The sequence below is a fragment of the Marmota monax genome, unplaced genomic scaffold (assembly GCF_021218885.2).
Source record: "Marmota monax isolate L192 unplaced genomic scaffold, Marmota_monax_Labrador192_F-V1.1 WCK01_AAM20220418_F8-fsc00001, whole genome shotgun sequence".
NCBI lineage: Eukaryota > Metazoa > Chordata > Mammalia > Rodentia > Sciuridae > Marmota > Marmota monax.
In genome coordinates, this window is record NW_026693777.1 from 43,033,862 (window position 1) to 43,046,049 (window position 12,188).

Below are 12,188 nucleotides of genomic sequence, written 5' to 3' on the forward strand. Positions count from 1 at the left end.
ACTTGCTTCTCCCCAAATCTTGGCCCCTATGCGTCCTCCCTTCTCGCTCTTCCAGTACTCCCTCCTGGGCTTCAACTCCTGTCCTGTCGTCCTTCTTCTCAGCCCACTTCCTCAAATCAGCTACCCGCCTGGAACACTGCCCACAGCCCTCCTTCTCCTTCTCGGATGACACCCTTCTCTCAGGCCTCATCTCTATCTTCCCACCCTTTCTCTAAGCACACCTATCTCAGGCTCAGTCTCCTAACCCCTTTCCCACCTTCTTCACTCAAGTTGTAGAAACTCAGGTTGTAGATTTCCACCCCGCAGATATGTTCCATGGCCTGAGTCTGGCTGCCCCAATTTTACCTATGGCCTGACCTAAGACCTAGGACCTAGATTCTAGCCCCAGAGCAACTCTGTACTCAGTTTTTGCCCTCTCTCAGGAACCGAACTCCCTCTTCTCTGGTATTTCTTGTGCCTCTCTCTCTCTCTTTCCTTCCCTTCCTCCCTTCCTTCCAACACTGGGTTCAATCCTCGGCACCACATAATAAATAAATAAAGGTACTGCATCCATCTACAACTAAAAACATTTTTAAAAGAAAACGAAAAAGAATTGAGTTGAGCTTCTTGTGGAGACATACACCTGGTATCCCAGCAACTTGGGAAGCTGAGATAGGAGCATCACAAGTTCAAGGTCAGCCTCAGCAACTTATAGAGACCCTGTTTCAAGGTAAAAAAAATTTTTAAACGTGATATAAAGTGCCCCTGAATTCAATCCCCAATAATGGTTAAAAAAAAAAGAATGAAAAGCCAGGCGCAGTGGTGCATGCCTGTAATCCCAGCAGCTCGGGAGGCTGAGGCAGAAGAATCGTGAATTCAAAGCCAGCTTTATCAAAGGCCAGGCACTAAGCAACTCAGTGAGATCCTGTTTCTAAAGAAAATACAAAATAGGGCTGGGAATATGACTCAGTGGCTGAGTGCCCCTGAGTGCAATCCCTGGTACCCCCCCGCCATAAAAAAAAGAAGGAAAAAAAGAAAAAAAAATAAATAACAGTGTGGGAACAGCAAGATTAAGGAAAGCAGCTATGCAAATGGAAAATATTTTGAATACTGCCATAGTTAGCTAAAATGGAAACTATATCCTGCAGCTTTAATACAAATTATAACACACTTCCTCAAGCTTTCCAGGTCGGTTTACACCTGCTGGATTTAAAACAAGCCAGCAGCTTTACTTACAGAATCCTATCTCTGTGTCACTGATGGAGTCGTGAGGCTCTCTGGGCCTGACAGATTGTCTCTGGTTGCCCTAATTGCTCCTGAAGTATGGGTCATGGAAACTACTGTGAAGACGGAGTAGAAAATTCAGGTTTGGGCAGGGGCTCTGCATTTACTAGACATCTTATGTTGGGCAAATCAATTAAACTCTTTGAGTCTTAGTTTTCTCATCTATAAATTGGAGCTAATGGTCCTTGCCCTACCTTATAGGCTTGTTTTGAAGATCACTTCAAATAAGATAATTTATGTGAAAGCACTCTGGTATCATGTAAATGTGAGGTATTATCTTGAATGGTAATGAGTAAGCTTACAGCTTACAAACACAAATGAATCATTTCTTTTTATTTAACAGGCAGCCAACTAACTTCAAAATTCCAGAGCCAGACAGCTTTAGCTAGGGATAAGTTTACCATCAGAGAGATATGAAGAAGACCTGAAGGCCAGGTGACAAACAGGCCCACTGTGGGTCAGGCCCTAGGTGAATGAATGACTGCCCTTTTTTTTTGAACCCAGGGGTGTTATACTACTGAACCACATCCCCCAATCCTTCAAAATGCATTTTTAAGCACCTGAGTTCACCTGCCAAGATTGAGTGAGCTACCTACCCTTCAAAGGGCTTCACATGAAGAGCAAAGCTGCTAAAGATAGAAGAGAAAGATACATGGGGACTGGAGATATAGCTCAATTGGTAGAGTGCTTGCCTTGCATGCACAAGGCCCTGGGTTCAATCCCCCCACACACACACACACAAAAAAGACACATGTAGGCTGGAAAACCTGGGCTCTAGTCCAGGCCTGACACTTACTCCCTAAATAGTCTTAGACATGTTTTATAACCTCTCTGGACTAATGAAAACAGTAAATGGTCATGACAATCCCATCTAAATCTGCTACGATATATTCTTTTCTCTTTCAAAGTCTTACACAAAATGCCCCCCTCAGGAAAGCCTTCCCTGATCTTGCCAATCATCTGAATTGTGTCTTCTTTATTCCTATAGCATTTTTCTTGTACACTTTTACTGAATCTCTTTCATTCTACCTCATGTTCATTGTTTACTACATTGTGTGAGCTGCCAGAAGGCAGAAGTGGCATTGTATTCAGCATTCAAATCCCACCATGCCCACAAAGAATCATGTCTAGCTGGGCACATTGGTGTACACCCATATTCACAGTTACTTGGAAAGCTGGGGAAAGAGGATCACAGATTTAAAAAAAAAAAAAAAAAAAAAAAAAAAAATATATATATATATATATATATATATATATATATATTTTAGTTGTACGTGGACACAATATCTTTATTTCATTTTTATATGGTGCTAAGGATCGAATCCAGTGCCTCATGTATGCTAGGCAAGCACTCTACCGCTGAGCCACAACCCCAGCCCAGAGGATCACAGATTTGCGGCTAGTTTTAGCAACTTTGTGAAACCCTGTCTCAAAATAAAACATAAAAAAAGACTTGGGATTTGGCTCAAGGGTAAAGCTTCCCTGGGTTCAATCCCCAATACCAGAAAAAAAGAACCTTGTCCATAGTGATGGACTCCATCAATCTGTTGACTGGAGCAAAATAGTGAACTCGAGTGCCCTTGATTTTATTCTACCTCCTTTAAACCCTGACCCTGCCTCAATCAAGAATCACTTTGTTGTGTTGTCAGGTGAATCAGCACTGAACTGTCAGAAATGGAACGAGTAAGAAGGGTAGAGGGCAACCTTGGACACAAGTTGAGGGATTGTATTTGATTTTAAAATGCAAAGACAAGGGGTTGGGGATATAGCTCAGTTGGTAGAGTGCTTGCCTTGCATGCACAAGGCCCTGGGTTTGATCCCCAGCACTACAAAATAAATAAATAAATAAATATATAAATAAAAATCTGCGAGGACAAACTTGGTGCAGGTCTGTAATCCCAGCTACTTGGGAGGCTAAAACAGAAGGATTACAAATTCAAGGCCAGCCTGAGCAACTTAAGGAGGTCCCTTCTCAAAATAAAAAATAAAAAGGACTGGAGATGTAACTCAGTGTTAAAGCACCCATGGTTCAATCCCTAATAATGCAATAAAGAAACAAACCTGCATTGACAATGACAATGAAAATAGTAAGAGCTACCCTAGAGTAAACATGCTGTGCCAGGTATCATGCAAAGACCGAGCTTCACAACAATGCACTCAGGGAGAGAATGCAATCATTCTCATTTTGCAGATGGGGAAAACAAGGCACAGAGAAGTTAAATATTTGCTCATGGTCACCAACTAGGTAAATTACAGTCAGTATCGAGGCAGCCTAACTCCAAAGTTCACTTTCTTAACTATAACTGAAAGTGAGTACAAAGGTGATTATAAAGGTACAATTCTCAGCCTTGCTGAGGTTTCTATCCATTTTCAAACATTGTAGATGTGACAAGTAACAGTTCTTGGTCTCACTTAAGAATAGTTATAAAAACTGTTACTTTCTACACCAAGTTTCTAAGAAATAACCTTCTGATTAGGAACTTCTAGGAGACTTACAAATGTTAGCATCCACATTTCAAAATGATAGGACCGAGGAGCAAAAGACATAGAAGCTGGAAACAGACAGAAGTGACAACTCTGACATCCAGAAGGTCCTTGATAAAAATGATTATGTGCTAGGGGTGTAGCTCAATGGAAGACTAAATGCTTGGAATGCACAAGGCCCTGGTTTGATTCTCAGCACCACACACCAAAAGAATGTTTTTGATAGGAAATATTTTCCCCTCCTCTAAAGCACACAGGGAGAAAGGAAAAGGAAATAAAAAAAGAACCAGGGAGAACACTGTTCAGTTTGACATGAAGGTTCAGGGTGTAGCTGCCCTGGGCAAGGCACTGGGCACACAACCCGCTGCTGTCAAGAGCCAGGGCTGCAAGCAGAGATGGCAACCTCTTACCTACCTACCTGGTAGAAGTGTGCCGTACAATCCTTCTGAAAGGTTGTATTTTGAATCAAAAGCTTGTAAGTATATTTACTTTTGTTCTAGTAATTTCACTTTGTCATAAAATATTACTGCCTAAGAAAATAATAATGACGATTAATCCAATCATTCAACAAGGATTTGTTGAGCATCTGTCACGGGCTGGACAAGTTATGTTTACTTGGGTACAAAGGGCTAGAGACCTAGCAATAAACAAAAAAGGAGGAAGTTCCTTTCTACTCAGATTTTTTACATTCTAAAGGGAAGAACAATAGTAGGCAAATGGGTATATAATATAATGTGCAGTAGTGAGATCTACTACCTAGAAATACACAGCAAAATAGGGTGTAAGGAAGTTAATTTAAATAATGGATCATGGAAAGTCTCTCCAAAGGGAGTGGTATTTGGACAGATATCTGACTAAGGTGAAATATTCAAATGCTCAGAGACAGAATTTTCTACCAGAAAAATCAGAAAATGTAAAGGTCTTCAAGTAGGACCTGTAGGTGATTCGGAAAGAAACAAAACAAAAAACATAGAGGAGGTCCACTTCACACCCATTAGGATGGTTAATACCCCAAACCAGAAAATAAGTTTTGTCAAGGACAGAGAGAAACTGGAACCCTTGTGCATGGCTGGTGGAAAGGTGAAATGATATAACTGCTGTGCAAGACAGAACAGTATGCACAAAATTACCATATGGTCCAGCAATTATATTGTAAAAATAATTCTTGCTGGACACAGTAGCATACCCTGTAATCCCAGCAACTCAGGAGGCTGAGGCAGGAGGACTACAAGTTCAAAGCCAGGCTCAGCAACATAGCAAGGTCCTAAGCAACTTAGCAAAACCCTATCTCGAAATAAAATATAAAAAGGGCTGGGGATGTAGCAATAGTTAAGCACCCCTGGGTAACCAGTACCAAAATAATAAATAATTTTAAAAATAAAAATATTTTTTTTCCATTTTTTTTACCTGCTGGGGATTAACCCAGGGATTCACATGTGTTATGCAAGCTCTCTGCCACTGAACTCAGATTTGTACACTAGCATTCATACTAGCATTATTCACAATAGCCAAAGGGTGAAAAAACCCAAGCATCCATCAACAGGTAATGCAATATATGTATAAAATAGAATATTAGCCAGATACAGTGATGCATGCCTATAATCCCAAGAACTCAGGAGGCTGAGCCAGGAAGATTGTAAGTCTGAGGCTACCCTAGGCAATTTAGCAAGACCTTTAGCAATTTAGCAAAACCCTGTCTCAAAAAAAAAAAAAAAAAAATATATATATATATATATATATATATGTAAGTATGTATTTGTATGTATGTATAAAGGACTGAGGTTATAGCTAGGTGTAAAGTGTGCCTGAGTTTAATCCTCAATAACAAAAAATTAAAATAAAAATATTTTTAAAAGGCATATTATTAAAAAAAAAAAAAGGCATATTATTCAGCCTTAGAAAGAAAATTCTGGGCCGCAGTTATAGCTCAGTAGTAGAGCACTTGCCTAGCATGTGTGAGGCACTGGGTTTGATCCTCAGCACCACATAAAATAAATAAACAAAATAAAGGTATTATTCCCATCTACAACTAAAAAGAAAAAAAGAAAGAAAACTCTGATACATTACAACATGATTGAAACTTGAAAATACTATATTAAGTGAATAGCCAGAAAAGAAAGAACAAATATATGATTCCACATATAAGCAGTACATGGAATAGTCAAATTCATAGAAAGCAGAAGAGTGGTTTCAGGGGCTGGGGGAAGAGGGAATGGGGAGTTATGTTTACTTGGTACAAAGGTATAGTTTGAAATGATGGTGAAATGATAGAAAAGTTCTGGAGATAGATGGTGCTGACAGTTGCAAAACAATGTAAATGTACTTAAACCATTGAAAATCCTACTCAAAAAGGATTTAAATGACAAATTTTATGTTACATATGCATGTTTGCCACAATTTTTTAAAATAAATTTATTTATTTATTTATGTGGTACTGAGGATCAAACTCAGTGCCTCACACATGTTAGGCAAGCGCTACCACGGAGCCACAACCCAACCCTGTATGTTTGCCAAGATTTTTTTAAAAAATAATAACAGCAGGGTGCAGTGGCACACCACTGTAACCCCAGCAACTCCAGAGGCTGAGGCAAGAGAACTGCAAGTTCAAGAGCAGCCTTAACAATTTAACAAGAGGGCTGGGGATGTGGCTCAAGCGGTAGCGTGCTCCCCTGACATGCGTGCGGCCCGGGTTCAATCCTCAGCACCACATACAAACAAAGATGTTGTGTCTGCCGAGAACTAAAAAATAAATATTAAAAAATTCTCTCTCTCTCTCTCTTTAAAAAAAAAAACAATTTAACAAGACCCTGCCTTAAAAAAAAAAATAAAAAGGGCTAGGCATGTAGCTCAGCGGTAGAAGGCCCCTGAATTCGATCACAGTACAAACAAACAACAAAAACAACAACAACACACATCAAAAAAAAAAAAAAAAAAAAACAGAACTAATATGCTTGGAACATAATGAGCAAAGGGAAGAATGGTAGGGAATGTGCAGATCAGGCAAAGAGGGCCTCATGTCAAGAGAAAGACTTCAAATTTCATTCTAAGACTGATGAGAAGCCATTGGGGAGTTATGACCAGAGGTGACAAAATCTGATCACCATTTTAAGTCTCACTTTGGCTTCTGTGTATAGAAGATCAAGGGACAAGACCAGAAATTGGAAAAGGGTTAGAAGTCCACTACAGTAACCCATAAAATTCCTGAGATTACTTCAGAATCTCTCTAGAGGATTTGCCAATGGCATTAATTTACAATCTAGTCTTCAAGTTGGCAGCCATTGGTGCCTTGCCCTGTGAATATATAAGAACTTGGGGTTCAATGCTTCAGGTTCTAGCAGAAGACTGGATTCTCTCCCCAGGAGTACTTCCACCTCAAACCAAGGTCGTTAATTCAAGGCTTTCCTACAAGAAAACACCTGTCTGGTCCAGGGCTAGATGGGGGATGTAGGGAATTACTGATTCTCTAAACTCATATGGATGGTGGTGTTCAGCCCTTTTCTGGGCCTCCCAGGTTTGTATTGATAGGAGGGGAAAAGGTCTGCAGAGGACTAGCTCTGCATACGGAAAGGTAGAATTGAACTTGTCCCTAACTTTAACTAGAGTGAGCAAATTGTTCTATAAAGAGCCAGAGAGTAAAAATTTTAAGAGTGATATGTTCTTTGACACATATTCTGAATGGATGGGCATTACATGGAACTTTTGACCCCAAACCATAGGTTGCCCTACTCCTCCCTGAGAGAGACAGTGACTATCCTAGGCCTCCTGATTCTCCAGTCAAGTAACTGCATTGGTGTCTGTAATTGATCCTTCATTCACTCAATAAATATTTATTGAGACCTCTTTATGTGCCATTCACCAAGTAAGGAGGCCAAGAAGGCCCCTGAATTGAATCACAGTACAAACAAACAACAAAAACAACAACATCAAAAACAGAATATGCCTGGAACACAATGAGCAAAGGGGAAAATGGTAGGGAATGTGCAGGTCAGGCAAATGGATCAGACGTCAATGGATCAGATCTGCTCCACAGAGGTAGGAGTAAAGAGGGGAGTAAGGCATGAAGCAAATAATCACAGAGCTCAATACATGAATGCAAAGTAATATAAATGCTGGAAAGGAGGCGAGCCAGCTGCTATGAAAGCTAGCAATAGGCAAAGCCTCTCTGAGGTGTCCTTTAAGTTGAGTTCTGAAGGATACACATAGTAAGCATGCATGACAGGAAGAACAATCTTGGCAGAAGGAAAAACATGTATGAAAGGGTAAGAAATTCTATTTTATTAAAAGTACAACTGGGGCTCTGCCGTCCAATCCCTTCACTTCATATCGACCTCCAGACCCCACCCCATTCCACCCCCACTTTCCTCTTTTCTCTGTGTGTGTGTGTGTGTGTGTGTTTCCCCTTCCCCACCATTTAGAAAAGAAAAAAAGTACAATAGGGAAGCTAGAGATGTAATTCAGTGGAAAAGCATTTGCATGTGCAAGGCCCTGTACTGGATCCCCAGTACTGAAAAAAAAAGAAGAATATTAGGGGTTTAAGGGAGTACCAAGATCATTTCATTTTCTGTGAGAATAGACTTGACAGGCCCAATAGATTAGAATTAAAAAAAAAAAAAGTCAAATAGACTATTTAAAAAGGAAAGAAAGAAAGAATGACTCACAGCCAGGGCAGTGGCACATGCCTGTAATCCCAGGGACTCAGAAGGCTGAGAAAGGAAGATTGTAAGTTTGAGGCCAGCCTCAGCAGTTTAGCAAGGCTCTCAGCAATACAGCAAGACCCTGTCTCAAATTAAAAATAAAAAAGGATTGGGATGTGGATAGGCAGTAAAGCATGCCTGTGTTCAATACCCAGTATCAAAAAAAAAAAAAAAAAAAGAATGGCTCATGATTCAGGTTCCTAGCTTGTTCGTTGCAGCATTACTAACAACAGTGAAGACAGAACTAACCAAAGTGTCCATTGACAGATGAATGGATAAAGAAATTGTGTGTGTGTGTATACACACACACACACACACACACACACAAGGGAGTTCTATGCAGCCATAAAGAGGAATAAAGTGGAATGAAATTATGGCATTTGCCAGTAAATGAATGGAAAAGGAGAATAATATACTAAATGAAATAAGCTAAGAGAGAAGGGCAGAATATCATAAAGGGAAGATCAAGAAGCAGAGTGGAAGGATGGGAAAGGGGAGACAAAACAGAATGAATTCTTAAAAAAACACATTATGTGCATATATAAATATACCACAGAAAATTTCACCTTTTTATATAAGTAAAAAGAACCAATCAAATATAAATAAATAGACAAGTGAAAGGAAGTCTAATAGAGGCAGGAAAACAAGGAGGGGAGGGAAAAGAGGAGGAAAAGTAGGGGATCATGAACTGAAATCAAATTCCATGCATATATAAGTTGGTTGGGATGAACCCAAATACTATGTATAATTATAAAGCTCTAATAATTTTTTAAAATATTTTTTTAGTTTTTGATGGACCTTTATTTATTTTTTTATTTATTTGTATGTGGTGCTAGGAATCGAACCCAGTGTCTCACACAAGCTAGGCAAGCGCTCTATCACTGAGCCACAACCCCAGCCCCTCTAATAAATTTTTAAAAATATATACATATATATGTACACATAATGGAATATTATTCAACCTTAGAAGGAAATTCTGTCACTTAAGATGACATGGATATTATGCTAAGTGATGTAAGCCAGACACTGAAAAGAAAATACTGCATTATCTCACTTACATATGGAATTTTTTTAAAAAAGCTGGGCAAGAGGGCTGGCGTTGTGACTAAGTGATAGAGTGCTTGCCTAGCATGTATGAGGCACTGGGTTTGATCCTCAGCACCACATTAAAAATAAATAAATAAATAAAGGTATTGTATCCATCTACAACTGAAAATATTAATTTAAAAAAAAAAAAAAAAGGGCTGGGGATGTGGCTCAAGCGGTAGCGCGCTCGCCTGGCATGCGTGCGGCCCGGGTTCGATCCTCAGCACCACATACAAAACAAAAAGATGTTGTGTCCGCCGAAAACTAAGAAATAAATATTTTAAAAAAAAAAAACGGGGCCCAGTGCCACACACCTATAATCCCAGCCAACTCAGGAGACTGAAGCAGAAGGACTGCAAGTTCAAGGCCAGCCTCAATAACTTAGTAAGGCCCTAAGCAACTTCACAAGGTCTGGTCTCAAAATTAAAAAAAAAAAAAAAAAAAAAAAATTAAAAGGGCTGGGGATGTAACTCAGTGGTAAATCATCCCCAGGTTCAATCTACAGTACCAAAAACATAAATAAAATTTAAATTATAAGTAATAAAACAGAATGGTTGGGAATATAGCTCAGTGGTAGAACGTCCCTGGGTTCAATCTCCAGTACTGGGGCAGGGGTGGAAGGGACACCTCCTAGGCTGTATGGTCAAAGAACCAACTTTAGGAAGCTTTCCTCATATATATATTTTAAATATCCTTTGGTTCTCCCAAGTTCCCCTAGAGAACATGATGGGTATTAAACCAAGAGAAGGGAACACCAGTGACTAGGACTCCCTTGCTTTCTACCAAAAAATGTCCATTAGCATGAAGTTAGCCAATGTATCCAAAGTGCAAAGGGAAATATGTACTGGAAAGGAGAACTGGCTGCTATGAAAGAAAATAATTGGTAAGGCTTTTCTAAGGGTGTGCCACTTACTTTTCATGGTTTATCTTTATTCTTTTTTATTGATTGATTGATTAACTGATTGATACTGGGGATTGAACCCAGGTGCACTTAACCACTGAGCCATATCCCCAACCCTTTAAAAAAATTAAATTCTTTTTTAATTGTCAATGGACTTTATTTTGTTTATTTATATGCTGTGCTGAGAATCGAACCCAGTGTCTCACACATGCTACGCAAGCGCTCTAAAACTGAGCCACAATTCCAGCCCCACATTTTTTTTATTTTAAGACAGGGCCTCACTAAGTTTGCTGAGGCTGGCTTTGAACTTGTGATTCTCCTGCCTCAGGATTACAGGCCTGCGACACCACGAAATATTAGACTTATGAATACCGAAATATTAGACTTATGAGAGAGATGTAGTAGATATTGTAGTAGATATTTTTGGTGCTTTATAGATGTCCCTGTGGTCACTTTTTTTTTTTTTAAGAGAGAGAGAGAGAGAATTTTTTAATATTTATTTTTTAGTTTTCAGCCGACACAACATCTTTGTTTGTATGTGGTGCTGAGGATCGAACCCGGGCCGCAAGCATGCCAGGCGAGCGCACTACTGCTCTAGCCACATCCCCAGCCCCCTGTGGTCACTTTTGATTTCAGCTGCAGGGGAAATTCTGTATAAGTTGACAGCATCTCTTCTCAAAACCTTCTGGGTCTCCCCGATTTTTCTGCCCCAAAGCTCCCTCTTCTAGAAAGCTCACTCAGAACTTCAGCAGAGCAGCTCAGAAGTACAGGGGGCATTGGTGGGCATAATATTCATCCCATGAATTATCAGCCTTTTCTATCTATATTATTACAACTACCACCGTGATCCTAGGGGAAATAGCAGAAACCACTGTCCAGACTAATCAGTGTCTCACCATCCACCATCGTTTTTTTTTTTTTTTTTTCTTTTTAATGTACTGGGGGTTGAACCCAAGGGTGCTTTACCACTGAGCTACATATTCAGCCTCTTTTTTTTTTTTTTTTTTTTTTATTCTGAGACAGGGTCTCACTAAATAGCTGAGGCTGGCCTCGAACTTGCGATCTTCCTGCCTCGACCTTCCGAGTCTGTGGGAAGATAGGTGAGCATCACCGAACCCGTTCCCTGCGACCCCTCACGTTGATGTACACCTAGGTAGGTGGAAATCTGGGCCACTTGCCTTACCCTTCCGATTCTCTTCCTTAGGGCCCGCTATCACTTGCTGAGAATGGTAACACCGAAATGAAAGACAGCACAAGACGGAAGCCAAATCCAAGGCGGAGGCTGCGCAGGCGCAGAGAGGAGGCCGGCTTCGCTCACAGTTTCATCCAGGACTCTCCCATACAGGGGCTCTCCTAAACAGCCCCCAGAACTCCCCTTACTTGTGAGGCCCTCAAATTGTTCAGGAAGGTGTGGGAGCCTACATTCTGAGGCCGCCGGGCCTCCCTTCCTTCTCCGCCCAGGGCCTGGTCGAACCTGAAGAGAAGGTGCCGGTCCCAGCCAAGGAACCAGGACAGTAAAGGCTGCCAGGTCGCTCAGAATCAGCCTTCCTCGCCACCATTCTCACCTCTTTGTTTGCCGCCTTCTCCTCAATGCCCAGCAATGCGTACAAGTCCATATGTAATAGTTCCTTGGTCACCGCCATGGTTCCAGCCTTGACGGTGCTCGTACTACAATTCCCAAGAGCCCAAGCATGTGCAGGGACCGCAGGCTCCGAGCAGGCCTAGTGGCGCTTAGCCCCCTGGGAATGGTCGTGTTCCGG

The 12,188-nt window shown here is 40.7% G+C and overlaps 1 protein-coding gene across 1 annotated transcript in view; it reads right to left on the minus strand.

Annotated features, from left to right (window-relative positions):
* Dnajc17 (DnaJ heat shock protein family (Hsp40) member C17) overlaps positions 1–12,169 on the minus strand; it is a 36,780-nt gene extending 24,611 nt beyond the window's left edge. Inside the window, exon 1 of the mRNA XM_046461741.1 lies at positions 11,994–12,169. Within this exon, the coding sequence (XP_046317697.1) occupies positions 11,994–12,071 (78 nt within the window). The 5' untranslated portion in view covers positions 12,072–12,169. The remainder of the gene's footprint in view (positions 1–11,993) is intronic.
* Positions 12,170–12,188: the final 19 nt, after the last annotated feature.